Genomic DNA, 17,683 nt, shown 5'->3' with positions numbered 1-17,683 from the left:
TTGAATATCCTTCAACCCTTCTGAGAGACATCGTTTCTTTCCGCTTGTATTGTCGTTCTAATTCTTCGACGGTATATCAAATGGCCAGATTGACCAGAGCGTCTTTTTGTCTCTAACGGGCTCACAGTCACCCGGGGTTTGATTCGTCAAAGCAGCTTCCGCCATCCCAGTGAATACCCTCCTGTGGGCCAAGTCTGTCTCTTCCCAAGCCTCTGAGAGCATCCACCCATCAGACGCTACATTGAGCAAGTTCGCCAATTCATAGTTCAGATCTTGTGCCACTTCAAACAACTTATATTCTTTCTCATGTTTCATCAGTTCCTTTGGAGCCGGTAATGGATAGGGGCATCGACCAGCAAATCTGAGCTCTTTCCAGTGTCGTGCTGTATCAATCATTTCATAGCGCAGAGCTACCTCGCCATCTCTCCGAGTTCTATGGCTGTAACGAAACAGCCGGAAGAGGTTCTCGTTCATTAGTCTAGGGTTAGCTAGAATAGGCGTATTATACTGAGAAGTGATGTCAAATGCCTTGGCATCGAGTTCATCTCCTGGAATAGTAGTCGTTGCAAGTCCGGTACCTCATCCGAGTACCAAAACGCCGGCTCTATACAAGCTGCTTGCCCCCAATAATCCCTGCGATAATTGAAGAATCGTCTTCTGAGACGAATATATGCCTCTTATGCAAGTCTGGATGGAATAACAACGGAGTTTAAGAGTTCTGTATCCGAGAATCGATGGACATTTCCTTTAGCACAGCTCGTGCGTATACAAGAAGACGCTTATGTGATCGTGTAGATCTATGATACATAGGTCTGGTTCCGAGGCCTGAGTCGCCCGGAGGAAGCTTTGAGAGACAATCTATCAGACCATCACTGTATTCGCTGAAATTATCCCCTGATTTATTTGTAAACAGGCTCTCATGCTCAAAACTCCAAAAGCTACTTACGAGGCCCAAGTTGGGTTTTACTATTTGATAGTATCGCTGCTCTCCAACACTACAGTCCGAATAGCGGGTTTCACAATGCGGCCCAACGCAGAATTTCTTGTCTACAGGCCATCTGGAGGCAGAGCTGACCAGACTATTAGTAAAATACAGACTTCCAAATGCAGGGAATTGTTGGTCAGCTATTCCTTTGAGCATCCAATAAATTGTAGCTATACACCTGACCCGCTGGTCACCAGCTATTTCTGGCCATTTCTTATGCAGCTGGGCGCCTAGCGCATGTTCCGTGACGATGTATTGGCAACAAACGGCATTGCTAGAGCCTGTCACATCATCACTCCAGTCAAGAATCATTAGTATGGGGAGACTTGTCTTGGTTTGCACTAAAAGTATAATTTCAGCCATTAGTACCTCAGCTACTAGGGTATAAAAGACAGAGCAACTCACGGTACCTAATTGTAGCGACCTCTGAACTGTCGCTAGCTTCGCCGGTCCGGCAAACTGAAATGGAATTCTCGCCACGATTTGTTGGGCATTGTTCATAGTAAATATAAGAAAATTCCCCTCGATCTTCCGACACGCCATGATAGCATCCGCTCCAGAACATAGTTCAATAACCATCTGGCTAAGAGCGTCGAAGTCAAATGTGATATGATGTGAAGTCCGCTCCAAACTGTCACTGCGGAGCCAACTGGCTCTTCATGTAAACATGAGGGTCAAACTCATACCCGAGTTAACATGGGTAGTTGAGTAGAGTGCACATCCTAATGATAACGGTACGTATTGGATTTGAAACACCGGGTGTAACAAATAAGCTGCTGGGCGAGTCCATAACGAGTGAGACGAGAGGAAATCTTAGGGTACTGTTGGCTTCAAAAAGCTCTGTATATAAATTAGCTACAACTGATAGCTCGAGTATAGCTGTGGGTACTAGATGTAGCTGGCGAGGAAAATCCTTATAGGTCCGAAAATAACAATGATAGTGACCTTATATATAACATTTCCGAATGTCTACTCTTGTACTCCCGTGACGAAGTAGGAGTTGTGGTGATTGGTGAGTATAGGTACTATTATATACTCCTCGCATATAATCACGTGGTCTGGCGTCTCAAAAAACCGTGGCCGAAGATCCGGATATACTTGAAAAAGAACGTTACTAAATATTCGGCAGAGATAGTTTCTTTTAGTATACAATGATTCACTGGCTTGATGCTTGCTGGGGATCATTGCGGCTATGTACACGCTAGAATTAAATTTGTAACTCAATATGAAACATAATTCAACCTTTTATCTATAGACGCAAGCTGAAGTGAACATCATATCCTTGTTTGGACTTGAAGGAATTGAGACCAAGACCATAACGCCAACGTCCCATTCGTAACAGTGTAGAAGAAAGAAAATCTCATATCCAACACATGCAATACAGCCAAATCAAAACATGAAGCCCATTTAACGGAGACAAACTGCAAGAAAAAGGAAAATGACGCAGGATAAAATTCAATCCTCCCATTCTTCGTCCAGTTGATCGATCAATCGATTTTCGGCGTCTACATCTCTTCCACTATTTCTCCGCCCACCGATCGCGCCGATGAAACCGCTCCGTTGGCTACCATTGCGGATGTGTCCGAGACCCGGCGATCGTTTGAAACGGAGCATGCGGCCGAGGGAGGAGCCGATAATGGTGAACATGTCCTGGTTACAGTTGAAGGTTAGCCAGGGTCCCCAGTATTATGATGATTTAGTACATAGCAAAGGCACAAAACGAATGAAAACCCGTTAAAACCATGGAAACGAATGATTCTATTAACAGAATCGTTGTCCAACATTCAAGGGCTAATCACAATAGCAGATCCAGCTGCTGTACATAAAAGACCGAGGTCTCCCATGATCAACGTAGGTTTAGATGTTTATATAGTAAACACGAGATAGGGACATAGACCAATATGCTAAAAGAACTGACTCCCTTGATGTAACTGAGCTCTGGACCAGCTAAAGCAGGTTTCAATCCAGCCGCGAAATTGGTAGCCTTGCATTGCTGAACTCCTTGTATGAACCCAGGTCGCGCCGCCGGGGTCTGGAACGAGCCCTCCCAAATGGTACCAATGCTAGTATACTTACTTTTACAAAATCGAACATACCTGCCCAGAGGCTGTAGTTCGGGCACTGTCTCCAACCGCGTTGGTGCATGACTGTCCGTTGATAAGCGCAGCCACCGACAAAGTACGCAACGACGGCGATCAGTGCGCTAGGAGATGGTGTTAGCACTTATTCTTCTCTCATGGGCGGTCTAGTAGCTAGACCGTACTCACATTACGCCGAATACGCCGGCCGGGCCAAGCCCTTGGCCGTTAGCTGGGGCAACGCCGCCACAGGCCGCAGAGCTTCGGAATTCGAAAAAGTATGTGCATTGATCCATAGTACCAACAAAGGACGCGGTTGCCTGATGGGCCGGGGCGTCGCGATCACAAAGGAACGACATAATTGTCGATTTGGTACGCGAGCCATTTCCAATGCGTTCCCCGGGACACGGCGAGCCGTCGGTGTAGTTCAGGACAAGCTTGCGACCCCGAAAGAAAGGCTCAGACGCTTGTTGTCTACAAACAAGTCAGCCCAGTTTCCCCCTTTGTTTGGCAATCCTGGCCTGCACACCACATACCCTATGGAGTAAATCTTGCCTTCCTTCTCATAATATGCACTAACGTTCCTCCACCTTGTGCGGTCAACCCCTACCACATCTTTGATATCCTCTACCACCGGAGCGCAAACGTTTATCGTAAAGTTTGCATTGTAATCATGGCCCTTAGCGTGCCAACTCTCATCGCGGACGTTTCCACGAAGCTTTTCGTCCTTCGTACTTGGTGGGGATAGCGAGATGGTAGTTAGATCGTAGTAGAAACCGCTGGTCGGAGAGCGCGCCACACAGGGCGGCAAGGCATTTGAGCCCGTTGAATCAGCAGCAGAGACGGATGTTGAGAGAAGGAAGAGGAGTCCGAGGAGCGATGTAACTAGCGACTTCATTATGGGAGATCACTCCCGAAGGGGAAATGCGGGATGACCGACGGTGACAATAATAATGCAATGAAAAGGCTTCAGATCACAAGGAGCTAGTAAAGAATGACTGGATCGGGGCCAAATAGGAAAGCGAATTATTATGAAAGAGAGTGATTATGATTAGAGGAAGTGAGGACCGAGGTTGGATCAAAGGTTTGGTTCAGTGTCAGATTAATGACCATTACTAGTTAGTGTAGTACTGAAACTCCAACATTTTAGTGCGGAGAAGGAAAAAGTGCCCGCGGGCCCCGTCGGCCACCAATCATCCGGATCAGACCAACATCTTTCTCGACGAGCGCATACCTGCCGCGGTGACCTATATAATTGATTACTATCTTCTAGTTATTACGAAAGCTCACTGCGTCTTTTTCCTTTGCAATTGCATCCGTGGGTTTCTCTGGCATGCACGCGACCTGACGATAGCTCACTGTCAAGACTCTCCCTTTGTGGGCCTCCTCCTATTGGAGCTCCAATCGCATCATGGCGCCGAAGAAAAATCTCAAGCCCAAGGCTCCGATACAGCCCGTTCCTGAAAAACGGGGCTATGAATTTGGTGGCCCGTATGTTGTTTTGGACTGTCGCGCGCATGAATTTAAGAGTTGACATCTGTTAGTCTCGGCGCGTTTGGAATCGTATTCGGCCTTCCGACTCTCATCTACAGCTTCACCTTTCTGTGCAACGATATTTCCGGTTGTCCTGCCCCTTCGCTGCTCAGTCCGTCGACCCTGTCTCTAGACCAGTTAAAGGAGGAGGTTGGCTGGCCACAGGATGGCCTCAAAGCTTTCTTTGACGCTCGAGTGACCATGTGGGTGTTATGTTATTACCTTCTCAGTCTGATTCTGTATGTGCTCCTACCCGGCCAGGAGGTCGAGGGTACGGAACTGGCCTGCAAAGGAAGGCTTCGCTACAAATTCAACGGTATGGATCTGGTACCGGATGTTTCTGGGATATTCACTGACTCCAGGATAGCCTTTCCCTCCGCCATTCTGATCCTCGCCGGTTTAGCTTTGGGCACATTCGTGTACGGCGCAGACTTCGCCGTGTGGACTTTTCTTTGGGATAACTACCTGCAGGTCATCACGGCAAATTTGGTGATCTGTACGGCCATTGCGGTTTTTGTCTACGCGAAAAGCTTTTCGGTCCCTGCGCCTGGTCAACTCAACCCCGAGCTTAGACAATTGGCACCGGGTGGGCACACCGGTAATGTCCTGTATGATTTCTTTATCGGCCGAGAGCTGAACCCTCGAGTGCAACTGCCCATTCCCTTCGTCAGCGAGGCCTCACGGACGATTGATATCAAAGTATGGTGCGAAATGAGGCCCGGGTTGCTTGGGTGGATTATTTTGAACCTGTCCAACATTGCTCGTCAATATAGAACCTACGGCTATATTACGGATTCAATCGTTATTTCCACCTTATTCCAGGCCTTTTACGTGTTGGATGGACTGTACATGGAACCAGCTCTCCTGACCACAATGGATGTGCTCATGGACGGTTTTGGTTATATGCTCTCTTTCGGTGACATGGTGTGGGTTCCGTTCATCTACAATTTCCAAACTAGGTATCTTGCAGTTTTTCCCTTGGAGCTGGGCTTAAAGGGTATCCTGCTTGTCTTGGCCGTAACTGGCGTGGGTTACTCGATTTTCCGTGGCGCCAACAATCAGAAGAACCGTTTCCGTACAGACCCCAATGACCCGCGCGTGAAGCATATCAAGTACATCCAGACAAAAAGTGGCTCTAAGCTTATGACTTCCGGCTGGTGGGGCTTGGCACGCCACATCAATTACTTGGGTGACTGGCTTATGTCTTGGTCTTATTCCCTGCCCACTGGAATTGCGGGTTATACCATCATCGAGAGCCTCAACCAGAGCACTGGCGGTGTGCAGAAGCAGGCTGTACAGAACCCTGAAGTCCGCGGCTGGGGAATGGTCTTCACCTACTTTTTCATGCTCTATTTCGGGGTCCTGCTTATCCACCGGGAGATGCGTGACGAAGAAAAGTGCAAGAGGAAGTATGGCGCCGATTGGGACCGCTACACGTCTCTTGTTCGTAGCCGCATCATCCCCGGTATCTATTAGTCGGTATAGCTTCGTGCTGTGTGTATTTTGTACTTGACATTTACCAATATTTTATTCAGCTTCTTGGACTAAAAAGTTTGTGACGTGTTTGGAGTATGCCTTGGACCTGTTTGAGGCATCCGATATATGGGTTTATAGACACTAGGGGTTTTTTGTTTAATACGTACATTATTCAAAGTCATGGTCATGATATTCAATCGAGTCAACGCTTTCGCTTCTTGGGATCGATCAACACCTCCAAACCCCAACTCTCGTCTCCTGGATTGGGGGCCCAGCCACGCAATATATTCTTAGCATCCAGTATCGCAATCCTTCTGGCTTTAAGTGACTCTGTCAACACCGCAGGCTCTTTCTTAAATTCCCGATATGTCTGAGCCTCGGCAATTTGCGTTGGAACATGTAACCCCGTTGTCAACTGCTTTCCTTCCACACCAGTATCGACGCCGGATACATGATCATGTTGATGAGTGGTACTTTGCACAATTTCTTTAGACAGACCCCAAAGCCTCGCTCTTGACAGCGCAGAAGCTCCTCGTGCTAAGGGTTCCGATGCCCGATTGCCCTGTTTTACACCATTAATAATAGTCTCATACAAACCCGTCCTTGAGCCATGTAGCTTAGGCAATGATTTGGCACCATTATCCACTCCACGGAGAGGCAGCAGAAGAGACGGAGCGCCTGCCCAAACAGCAGATATGACAGCAGGCTTGCTTTTTTTTAAAGCAGATGCTTCAGATGCCTCTGAAGAATCTATCGGGTCAGATTTACCAAAAGCCCAAAGCGACTCGAAGTGCGCATTAGGAACCGACAAGACCCTGAAAGGACGAAACCGCCATCCGTATCTTCTATCTTCCTCCTCTTCCTCTTCCTTATCACTCTGAGTCAATTCAGGCCAAAACTTCCCCTTCAGGTCACCCATCCTCCCATCCGCCCCAAAGCACCTCTCACACCCTACCTGACTGATTTCCCCCTCAGGCATGGCAACACCCTCTAGATACGCATTCTCCGTAGTCGCCACAAGCAAGCTACTCTCAAACGACAACAACGACGAAACTTGTCGCAGGGCCAATTTATCTGAACAAGACTTACTCCGCGTGGCTTCTGCATCTGCACGAGACGGCTTCCGGCGCACGATACCTAGTCGCGAGAAATGTGCCCGGCCGTCTAGGAGTTCCTCGCTCTCGGCTTCGTTTGCTGTTGTCGTGGGGACTTCCCAGGGTGTGGGATCATCCTGGGCTGCCATGCAGAGCTCCATGCTCGCATCACCGCAGGGAGCACAGGTACAGTACATATAGATCTTCAAGTCCGGACTAAGTTCAAATGGCGGGGTCGTTGATGGCAGGTCTTGACGTGCTCGCCGTCGCCGGATGTAAGGAGAGAATGGCCCTTTCTTCTCATCTGACAACTTCTGGGCTTGCTCCTGAGCCAGAAAGCTCTGACACTCGGTCAAAAGCCAATAATTGAAGGCGCGAAGCGCCAGGATCTCAGCATGCCAGTCATGCAGGACTAATCCTTTGCATTTGGGGACCTGGGACGCTGATAGACATTTTGCGCCGGAGCTGTAGACGTCAGTCAGATATATTTCCCTTTCTTCGATGGAATATTGAAATACATGGGAATCATACGTAACAGCCACACAAGTCAATGCTTCATCCGGTGTACCTTCTCCTGTAATGAATCATTAGAACCCCACATTCTCACATCCAAAAAGACTCCAGAACGAGCATATCCATACAGAAATCGAAAAAGGAAAATGGAACATACCCTTAACAAGCACAATCCCAGACATAGGAATCCACTCCCTCGTCCCATCGGGCCGAACAGTAGGCTTACTCCTCGCAGGCAAGCCATCAAAATGTGCATGAACCAAGCTCGCAATCCGGCACGATAACGAACTCGTCTCCTCCCCCATTATAAAAGATCACTGTATTTTTTAATCCAAATATCCGAAAACCCCGTTGTCCTAAATCTCAATACCTACCATACAAACACCACAAGATCCTTTATATATCTGTTAGATCACGTGATAACATCTAATCAGGAGCCCTTCGATAAGACTTCTCGCTCACCCATGTCATATCTCAGGCCACGCAACATCCTCCGCCAACCCCTAACCCCTCAAACAAAGAATAAAAACCCAGTCAATCCGTCAAAATGGCCGATAAGCTGCGTACGCTCCAAAACCTCGAGGCCATGCAGGCCCGCTACGTCGGTACCGGCCACGCTGATACGACCAAGCACGAATGGGCCTCAAATATCGTCCGCGACAGCTACGCTTCGTACATTGGTCATCCGCCCATGTTGTCGTATATGGCTGTTGGGATGGGGGAGCCGAAGGAGAAGGTTCGGGCTATGATGATTGAGAAGATGGTTCGGGGGGCTGGGAATCCGCCCGAGGTTTGTTTTGGTCCCTTGTTGCTTGTTTCATTTGGATATTAACGAATTGGGGGTTTTTAGACGCAGGAATAAATTGCGCTGGGGTAGATTGGGACTTCATCGTGATTGTTGGGGGCTTGGGGGTTTGGTTCTGCTGGTTGTCCTTCCTCGCCGATTATCGCGGGTTTGCAGATACGGAGTCGAGTGTGATGGTCTATATGTTTCGACTGGGGGTGAGGCTCGGCGCGCCGGGGTTGGTATGCTGCTCGAAGGCGGTTATTGTGTCCCCGGAGGAAATATTTGAGCCTGTTTCCTGTTGCTGTTGATTACTTGGGAGTTAAGGAGTATTTTAGAAGGCTGTCTCTGTGGGATACATGGGTTAATGAGTTGTAGAATATGGGCACGACCCGGTACTGGTTTATTGCTTGTTATGTACTATTATGATTTAACAACTTCTGTTGCATGTCCTTACTGAGGGTACGGAGGACGCGCGCTCAAGTGGGTGTCGGAACAAAACAGCTTTTTTACAGATGCATAATATGGCTATGCTAAGTACCCAAAATTCGCAAAAAAAATATATACATACATTCGAGCTCCATGGCCTAATAACAGAAAGTATCACTTTTCCGCCTTTCCAGCTGCCGCTGCTAAGTTTGTATTTTCCGTCTGCAAGGAAGCAATCAAGTCGAGCCATTGTCGTCTCTCACCTCTAAGTCGCTCGAGCTCCTTTCTCAGGTGCTCATTCTCATTGCGCAATATATCGATTTCCGTTCGAGACCGCGTTTTCTCCTCTCGGTCTGCTTGCTTTCGTTGATGTGTTTCAATCTTGGAGGCCTCCTTGAGCTGGTGCTTCTCGATCTTTCCCAGCTGCTTGAGAAGTTTGGACTCCTCGTGGAACAAGCCCGATGCGACTTTGTGCATCTTCGCTGTTTCACGGGCATTTGTGGGATGAGCAAGGTTGGTATTGGATAAACGGCTCACAGGGCTTGGTCGTTGGTTACTGCTGGCAGCACTGGTGCTCACTTGATCACTGCTAGTATCGGCGGTAGCTAGAGCTGCTGCAGATGCTTTGTCTCTCTTGGCTCCTTCCTCGCGGGTCGGTAAATGGAGAGATCTGATATCTTCTCGTACCCTGTCTAGATGAGCTTCGACATCGCGCTTACGCTGGGCCAATTTGGCGAGTTGTTTCTCGTGTGAGGTCAGTTTGCCGTCCTTCTTCTCTATCCTCATCAATTCCGCCGGTGTAATGTTGTTGCTTCCAGCTTCTAGGGGAGTAGCAAGGCAGGAGTTTATCGAAGATGCCTTGTCTTGAGAAATCTGGGATCTCGCATCATCGTTGTCTTTCTTTCTCTCTTGCGCTGGGGAATCTCCACTAGACCTGGGGGTTCCGTATCCTTGCTCCGAAGAAGCATCGGACATATCCTCAGATGGATAGCGCGAGTAGCCTGGTAAATAGTCAAGCACAGCCTGAGGGGCATATCGTTCCAACCCAGCATTAAGCAGATAGGCAAAGCTGGCAATGAGACCATGGTGCTCCACCTCTGCGTACGATACATCAGAGTCGCTGATATCACCATTCTCAGCTTCCTGCACTCCAGCAGTGTGTTGGCTACTTCTTCTCTGTTGACGTATATCATCCATGTCTGGCTCAGCAGATGTATTAGGGTCACTACTAGCCCAATCAACAAATTTGACCGCATCCGTGCAAATACTCTTAGGCGTGCCCTTCTCAACCATCCACCGAGGAATATTACCTCCAGGATCACTCCTCGTCACCATAATCCACTCCACCGCATTAGCCTCCTCACCACTCCCCTCATCCTTCCCACCCGTCCCCGTCTCCATTTCTCCATTCGCAGATCCTGAACCCGCACTTTTCTCACCGCCCCCCTTCACAGGAATCTCCCTAATAAACTCAACAGATTCATACTGTCCCCGAATATACCCCGGACAAGGCGGCGCATCAGCATGCTCAACCGGCTTCGAAACCATCATCCACCACCTTCCCCCATTCCCCTCCGTAACACCCACCTCCCAACTAACAATCAATGAAACAAAATCCCTCGGCGTAGTCGGCTTCGGAAACTGCGCTGAAACATGAAACACATTCACATGGGCCAGCACCTTCTCCTCGCTCTCATCCTTCACCTCAACCATCTCAACCTGCTTCTCGGCCCCGATCCCCCTCACTGACTGGTCGGGCATCTGGCCCTGCTTCATGCGTTCCCGATTCGCTTTCAGCGTCTCTGTCATCTCGCTCGAGAGCTTCTCCTGCCACTTGGAGAACGGGAGGCCCTCATGCACGCTGCGGCGGCCGAACCAGTGGCCCTTTCCGTCGGCGCCGGGGAGCTTGTGGATGAGGATGTCGAGGGGGTTGTCTCTTGTGCTGGAGATCTTGATGGGTTTGCTCCATTGCTGTTGGAGGGCTTGGAGGTCTGGGTCTAGGGTGTTGAGGCGGGCTGGAGAGGGTCGGATTTGGCGGGAGGAGGGGGAGGAGGAGGAGGCTGTTGGTAAAGGTGGTTCTGGGACTGAGTTGACGATCAGGTGGGCTTTCGTGGAGAGGTCGGCGATGTAGGTGCGGATGTCGGAAGGGTTGGAGGGCACTTCGTCCCAGGTTATTGGGGCGAGGGATTCGAGGGCTTCTTGGAGGGAAGCCATAAGGTTCGATTTGGGAGGATGGTGATTTAGTTTAGGATAGAATTTGGAATTTGCAGGAGTATATAGTATCCACGTTCGCCGTTTACTTTGTAGTTGGGTTGATTGGTGTGAGGAGGGTTTGATTGTAGGCGTTGTGCTGTCGGTTCGGCGGGTAAGCTGTCTTATCGATGGCTCAGCTGCGGTCAAGCTGTTGAGCGGGTATTAAGCAACAGGGGTATTCGCAATTGCACGGTTGATGTGACATGGAGAGCGGACTTGAAAAGTAAGAACCTCTTGCATCAGGCAGAAAACACCAGCGTTAAGTTCGGGGAGGCACTGACGTCATTTATCTAGGACGTGTTTATCACAAGTTCTTTATCTCCGATCTAGACTAATACTAGTAAATACTAACTAGAACGAGTACGAGGTTTACTATTTTTAACCCTTTTATTGGTCTTGGCTGCTAGTCCTGCAATTTCTTCAAATTAAGTTATCCAGACTAGATACATCATGCCCAATCAATGCATACAAAAATAACGAGAGTATGAAGACGTCAAGGACAAATGAACTAAAAGGGGGACCAGCCCCAAACAAAGTGCAAGACTGTACCAGCATCCTATTCTCGTCCGCCGCCTCTCACTCTATGAGAGGGATTGGAATGAGCTTATCCAGGTAATCAGAACCCAGCCTGGACGATAGGGGATGACCCTAAAAGACAAACACGAAACCACATCGCGCCAATAGATTAAGTCAGGGTGCTTTACTCAGAGGGCTAAGCCCCATCAAGTCACAGACCAGACGGTTCTCAGCCACGCTGGGTGCCTGCCACAGGCAGGATACCCAAACCCAACGAGTAAACTAACCTCCCTTGCTCTATCGGCGTAGACGTAGTCTGTGATGCCGAAAGGAACTGCGGCCGTAGAAATAACGTAACTCGCAGCGTCGCATTCAATTCCTCTTCAATCCGACCTAGCGGATAACCAGTCCAGTACCCTGTACCGGAAAGAGGACGTCCAGAACGGAGAAGGACGGTGCTAGGACCGGCCGTAACACCATCGATCAACCCGCTCTGGGCGGATGCGGCAACGAAAGAAAACAATGGCGAGCATTCCTCATCCAAATCATATCCCAAGCCGTGAGGCTAACCAGGTCTTTCATGACATATAAAACGGGATTTGAACAGTGGGATATTCTCATGAGCAAATAACAGATAGCCGACCCGCCGCTTCTTCATGCAGAACAACAAAACCGAAAAACAAAGAAAAAGAGAACAAAACGCTAGCGCTGGCTTAATGAGAGAAAGCAAACAAGAAGTTGAAAACATAATTGCCAAGAGAGGGGATATTATGTTCTTGGATTGTCATGCAAACGAAGTGGAGTATCATAGTCGCAAAGTCGTCAATGGGAACGCCGTCACTGATGCCAATTAGTCTGTTGTCTGTATCTAAGGAGTACTGCTCCCTGTCGTCCTTGCGGGTATATCTCGGACTCGACGGGTACAGGAGCGCTGGATTCGGCTTGTCGATACGGGCGCTGGGATCTAATCCAAAAATACGCGAAGTCAGGGAAACCGTCAACGTCAAGTGTCTGGCTCCATAGGCGTATTACATGGTAGTCCCGTACAGCGCAAGGTCTTGGTATCGATCCCCCCACCCAAATCCTATCATATTCGCCGCAGTGCTGCAGGGTTGTACCAACATGCTTGGCAATGGGAGCGCAGCAAGTGCGGCGGACGTCGCAACGGTGCTATAGTACTGTGTCGCGTTGTAGGGCGAAGTGGTGTACGGTTGGATGTAGGACGGCGTCGGAGAAGCGTATGCAAACTCATTCATATTGTTCAGGCTGGTCCACATATTAGGATTAGAGTCCCCTGTACTGGCCGTTGCTGGGCTGGATGGCAGTACTTTCCACGAGTCCATCGTCACAGGCTGCTGCATATGGTCATGCCACCACGTCTCAGGACCAGTGGAACTGGGGAGAACAGGTGTTGAGCGAAGCACGTCGACCACTCGTGGAGGTGGGGGAAGCAACGGAACAAAAAGAGCGGATATTGCGGCTTTTGCTTCCTCACTTCGGCCACCAAGCAGCTCACCTGCGCCGTCCTCCTCAAGCCCTTCAATCGCTTGCGCACTGGTGCGATAAACGAACTTGTTGGCAGCTTGGACAAACTCCTCCTGCAATTTCTTCAACTGGCTCTCCTTTTCAGACCAGTCCCAGGTGCTAGTGGCGCTGTCAATGGAGTAAATGTCCTTGTGGAAGTCGACCAACGTTTCGATTGTTTCTGGCGTCAATTTGAAGGCAACCTCATTTCGGGACACCATGTCAACATGCACTACGTACGCCTCGATGTGAATCATTTGATAGTTGAACAGTGCCTCCACCAGGGGGTTTTCATCCTTCCTGAGCTCCGAGTCGGGGGCCTTGGGGAACATCATGGAGCAGAGGGTCCAAATGGCATTAGATGAGGACAGGGTTTCCGTCAGACATTTCGTATGCTGCGTCACGTTGTTTAGAGGTCGCTTGACTCGGCTAACTCGTTTCAATGTCGCGGTCAACCATGGCTCGATTCTAGTGTTCAACACCACGTTCGGCGAAGACCGTGGCGCAAAAGCAGCGGCCGACGACGGTAACAGGACCGTCGGCATTACGACTCCACGATGATGATACTATATTGAAAAATGAAGGAACAAACAACTGAAAAGTCTGTGAAAAGAGAGAAAAAGAAGGCACAAAGATCATAAAGGCGACATTCGCCCACAATAAGTGGTTCTCCGATATAATGATGGATGACCCAGCGGTAAGACGGGATCACAAGTGGCGAGTGATTTCTAGTGTTTGACCACTAAAATCGGAATAGCACCTGATCGGATAAATTGGGACCGTCTGTAAAGATATATAATGAAATAACCCACAGTACTGGCCACAGTGGAGTGGGATGGATATGGAATATAGTGAGGTCCAGATTACTATGCGGGCGAACGCGCAAAAGAGAAGAGAAAATGACGAAAGGAAGGAATGAAAATGAAAGAAAGTTTTTTTTAGAGCGGTACTTAGGATGGAGGGGATGAAGAGGCGAGACGCAGAGTGGGAATAGAGAGAGAGAAGAGAGCGCGAATAGAGAAGAGTCGAAGAGGGGCGGGAGAGGATTGGCCCGAAAGGAAAGAGAAGAAGGCAACGGTCACTGATTCAGAACACAAGAGAGAATACTGTAGGGTGTATTAATGGTGCTGGGTTTTAACTTATTATACAAGGTCCTAAGGCAAAAGAATGCAAGAAAAGAAAAGGGAAAAAAGAAAATAATAGACATCCAAAATCCTATCTCTGATAATAATATAAAAAATACAACGACAAAATTATTATTGATCAGAACTAATCAGTTGATATACTTTCACTATGAAATGTAGGGGAGCTTTTTTTTCCATTTTCTTTTCCTGGTTTCAACCTACAACTGCCACCTGCTCTGGGCGCATAGATCCAACCGCTAAATGGATGCCCGGCGACTTTTCTCATGCAGACGTGAAATCCCGATCGTATGGAACGAGTCCATACATACACACAGAAAGCACAAAATTTAGCCACTCCCCAGATACACCGTCCGAACTCAGCTGTGTACCCTCCTTCGCACTGGAGTTTAGGGCGTTAGCAGCATGCATGCGTCCAGAATCGTCGCCCTAAAGTGGAGCCTGGCAGTTGAGAGTTAGTAGTTGCTGGATGGATCGACCCAGAAATATGTCAAGTTATTTTACCCCTCGATGTACACCACAGTACAATAGGTAATATACGTCAGTAAGACAACTATGGGCTCTGGTAGCAACTCTAGAAAGACCCTTGAAGGGCGACCGAAGCGCCAAAGGGTAGTGTGGCTGGGATGACTACGCTATAACATGATTTGGGGAGTTTCGGATGGTTCACGGGTCCACGGGTCTGTCAGGCGATTGGAGATCGCATCTAGTTTCTATTCAAACCTTGGCTAGAAAGTCTGTCTGGTCTCTCTTACTTTTTTAATGAACAATTTTTTTATGGGATTTCTAAGGGGGTAAAAGATTATACGACCCGCGAATGATATAAGAACCAACCTGGAACAGTAGTACCCGGTAAAAGCGTATCAAAGATCAATCTGCGATAGAGTATGACTGTACAGTACCTAACCTAATGTATGTACGTATGTAAGTATGTATGACTTGATTTTATTCCATCATGAGCCATAATATGCCCGCAGGTGGATTGCTTCCCAACGCCAGAAGCGTCACACAGATACAACATCAGATATTCGCTGGGATTTGAACCTGAAAGACATTGTAGGAGATAATATTGTAGCATTTAGATTCCAAAAGAGAATCATTCAGATTTGGGCTGTAGCTACCAAACTATTTGTAGGCGCTGCAGGTCTGTTGCAGTAGTGAGGTATGGTACTAATGATGTATGAAAGAACATACATACTCATACCAAGCAGGTAACATTCGGAAGCAAAATCTGAATGTGGTAACGAGAGCATACCAATCGCAAGAGTGTTGGCTAAGCCCCAAAAGCTGACCCACCCATTGGGTTAAATGCATCTTTGTTCAGATCTGACTAAGTAACGGTCATCGGCATCAGATCTTTTATTACAGGAGATAGTTATTGTTTCCTCGCCTAGGACTCGAAAACTAGCCCGTTGAGTCCATAGAAGAATAACAATATAGAGTCATGTCCTTGAATACTCCTTTCTCTCATCCCAGCGCGAAAGAACCCGGCATTTCTTACTGATGACCACCCCACTTCCATCTTGGGCATGAAGATCATCCGATACTCGTTTTGGTGAGGAGTCTCCGCCACCTGTGGATACAATTTAGTCGCTTATGTTCAGCTGGGATGTTCTCTTCAAGTATAGCCCTCTTGCTGAAATTTAAACTTAATAGTACATCCGAAGGAAAGCGCTGTGTATTTGCACCAGGCTCTTTTATTCAATCAAAAAGGCAATGGAAACAGAAATAATGAGAATTCAAATAAATAATTTAATAATTTAAATAAATAAAAAGAGAAGAGGAAATAAGAAACGCGTGTTTGTAAAATGGACCAGATAGGTTTGAGGGAAAACAAAACGGAGAAATTCGCCGAAAAGTCTATCTGCAACTTGTTACAGCCATGCATTAGGGTTTCTTTCTTAACCCTCCCTTGACTTGCTTCAAAGTCATTCAAGCCCGCATATAATATCCCCTCTGAACATATTAAATAGGATAGTCTTAAATACACTCCCACAAAGAAAAGTGACGTCGTCTGCGGACAAAAGGCCCGCCGAAAGACTCCACAAAGCTTTGACCAGTGCGCACAACCACCACGGCCTCTTGCCTTTCTGCCAAAAGACCTATCATGTACAATGTAGACTCTAGTCCGGTACATGCACCAACCCTTCCGTAAACATGGTATACCTTGCAGACTGCAATACCATAGACAAACTCTAGAGTAGTAGTAGACTTTGCTGACTGCAACTCGGACTGCAACTCAACCATGGGAGACTCGTGTATCATCCGTGGTTCTAGACGAATCCAAGCCCTCTCAACCTAATTCCAAAACAATAATGAACGAGATGACATATCATTCTGTGCTACACAACGGATGAGCCCTGCCATTTATTTTTTTTCTTTGTCCCTCCCACTTGCCCATATTCCGACACTTCTAGTTCCACATATGACGTACAACGAGGAAGCAAAGGGCGAAAAAGATATTAAGGAAGAGAATTAACATACAAAAAAAAATTCAAGTATCTCAGGTGATGAATCGCGGGTCGAGTTATCGTGGGGCGAGCTAAAAGACCTAACGAGTCTTGGGAAGCTGGAAGGGTGCCTGTTCAGGCCTCAGATTCGCTGATGGCTACAGAGCCCGGCTCACTGCGCTGCACTCGAGATCCCTGTTACGATCTACCATTGGACTGAGCTTCGTCGACGGTCGTCTCTGGACCTTACTAGATCTGGAAGTCATTCGGACCACTGTAAGGACTTGTAAGACTGTCATTCAGTCGATACAAGCACGGGGGAAAAAGGGGGGGATTGTCCGGTTGACTTCCGTAGATTTCTCTTTTCCCGATCCGCATCCATGCTTCGCTCACGTTTCCCTGGATTCCGCGCTGCGCTACATACCCGATAAGTAGGGACTCGTGGAGTCCGTCCGTCCGCAATACGCGGAGAGGCAGGTCCCAGGCTGTGTATCATTCAGGGGAGTCCGGAGGATCCTGGGGGTAATGTTCCTATCAGTCAACAGACCCCATGATCTGTTGCACGCGGAGGCGGAAAACGTCTCTAGGAGGAATGGCTGAAACCCGGCTACACCTGGCTAGGCTTAATAGGGTTGGGAGAAAGAGTCTTGATATTTGCCATCAAGTGATTCCACCAGACTGTCGCACAGTACCCAACAGACGACCTTAACAAGGCAGGCAGAAACATTACAATCAATGGCAATGGTAGAGATCAGATAATGAAAGATGCTGCTATTGGTATCAGCACGCGCCCAGCAATAGGGTTGATGCATACAAAGTGCTCACAAGCTGTGGCAAAAAGTTAACTGATGATGCCAGAACGTTTGGCATTATCGGTTGGAGTCGGCATCCGGCAGGAGCAGTCCA

At 48.2% G+C, this 17,683-nt stretch overlaps 8 protein-coding genes across 8 annotated transcripts; 3 read left to right on the top strand and 5 right to left on the bottom strand.

Annotated features, from left to right (window-relative positions):
• Positions 1 to 57: 57 nt before the first annotated feature.
• BDW43DRAFT_324025 (uncharacterized protein) lies at positions 58 to 1,775 on the bottom strand (the record flags this gene model as incomplete). The annotated part of the gene is made up of 7 exons (XM_032049865.1): positions 58 to 528; positions 579 to 633; positions 741 to 894; positions 943 to 1,326; positions 1,391 to 1,416; positions 1,446 to 1,638; positions 1,724 to 1,775. 7 exons carry the CDS (start codon positions 1,773 to 1,775, stop codon positions 58 to 60), a joined length of 1,335 nt encoding a protein of 444 aa, XP_031903202.1.
• Positions 1,776 to 2,130: 355 nt separating this feature from the next.
• Positions 2,131 to 4,157, bottom strand: BDW43DRAFT_268331 (putative vacuolar sorting receptor (Mrl1)). The gene is made up of 4 exons (XM_032041108.1): positions 3,600 to 4,157; positions 3,253 to 3,537; positions 3,062 to 3,188; positions 2,131 to 2,635 (listed from the first exon to the last, which is right to left on the bottom strand). The coding sequence occupies exons 1-4, from the start codon at positions 3,959 to 3,961 to the stop codon at positions 2,441 to 2,443; spliced, it is 969 nt and encodes a 322-aa protein (XP_031903201.1). The 5' UTR covers positions 3,962 to 4,157; the 3' UTR covers positions 2,131 to 2,440.
• Positions 4,158 to 4,345: 188 nt separating this feature from the next.
• erg24B (c-14 sterol reductase) lies at positions 4,346 to 6,173 on the top strand. The gene is made up of 4 exons (XM_032039847.1): positions 4,346 to 4,381; positions 4,430 to 4,554; positions 4,608 to 4,912; positions 4,964 to 6,173. Exons 2-4 carry the CDS (start codon positions 4,475 to 4,477, stop codon positions 6,070 to 6,072), a joined length of 1,494 nt encoding a protein of 497 aa, XP_031903200.1. The 5' UTR covers positions 4,346 to 4,381; positions 4,430 to 4,474; the 3' UTR covers positions 6,073 to 6,173.
• On the bottom strand, positions 6,174 to 8,105 carry BDW43DRAFT_254097 (tRNA-specific adenosine deaminase). Its single transcript, XM_032039848.1, has 3 exons — positions 7,837 to 8,105; positions 7,698 to 7,740; positions 6,174 to 7,631 (listed from the first exon to the last, which is right to left on the bottom strand). Exons 1-3 carry the CDS (start codon positions 7,982 to 7,984, stop codon positions 6,275 to 6,277), a joined length of 1,548 nt encoding a protein of 515 aa, XP_031903199.1. The 5' UTR covers positions 7,985 to 8,105; the 3' UTR covers positions 6,174 to 6,274.
• A 25-nt stretch (positions 8,106 to 8,130) lies between these two features.
• Positions 8,131 to 8,992, top strand: BDW43DRAFT_268321 (splicing factor 3B subunit 5 family protein). The gene is made up of 2 exons (XM_032041107.1): positions 8,131 to 8,469; positions 8,530 to 8,992. The coding sequence occupies exons 1-2, from the start codon at positions 8,227 to 8,229 to the stop codon at positions 8,539 to 8,541; spliced, it is 255 nt and encodes an 84-aa protein (XP_031903198.1). The 5' UTR covers positions 8,131 to 8,226; the 3' UTR covers positions 8,542 to 8,992.
• A 74-nt stretch (positions 8,993 to 9,066) lies between these two features.
• On the bottom strand, positions 9,067 to 11,404 carry BDW43DRAFT_324023 (uncharacterized protein; the record flags this gene model as incomplete). The annotated part of the gene is made up of 1 exon (XM_032049864.1): positions 9,067 to 11,404. The coding sequence occupies exon 1, from the start codon at positions 11,104 to 11,106 to the stop codon at positions 9,067 to 9,069; it is 2,040 nt and encodes a 679-aa protein (XP_031903197.1). The 5' UTR covers positions 11,107 to 11,404.
• Positions 11,405 to 12,689: 1,285 nt separating this feature from the next.
• Positions 12,690 to 13,730, bottom strand: BDW43DRAFT_308618 (uncharacterized protein; the record flags this gene model as incomplete). Its single annotated transcript, XM_032046533.1, has 1 exon — positions 12,690 to 13,730. The coding sequence occupies one exon, from the start codon at positions 13,728 to 13,730 to the stop codon at positions 12,690 to 12,692; it is 1,041 nt and encodes a 346-aa protein (XP_031903196.1).
• Positions 13,731 to 14,471: 741 nt separating this feature from the next.
• BDW43DRAFT_268317 (uncharacterized protein) lies at positions 14,472 to 15,026 on the top strand. Its single transcript, XM_032041106.1, has one exon. The coding sequence runs from the start codon at positions 14,479 to 14,481 to the stop codon at positions 14,758 to 14,760; it is 282 nt and encodes a 93-aa protein (XP_031903195.1). The 5' UTR covers positions 14,472 to 14,478; the 3' UTR covers positions 14,761 to 15,026.
• The last annotated feature ends 2,657 nt before the right edge of the window (positions 15,027 to 17,683 follow it).

The sequence above is a fragment of the Aspergillus alliaceus genome, assembly GCF_009176365.1.
Source record: "Aspergillus alliaceus strain CBS 536.65 unplaced genomic scaffold BDW43scaffold_9, whole genome shotgun sequence".
NCBI lineage: Eukaryota > Fungi > Ascomycota > Eurotiomycetes > Eurotiales > Aspergillaceae > Aspergillus > Aspergillus alliaceus.
This window is presented reverse-complemented; position numbering and strand designations above follow the sequence as displayed.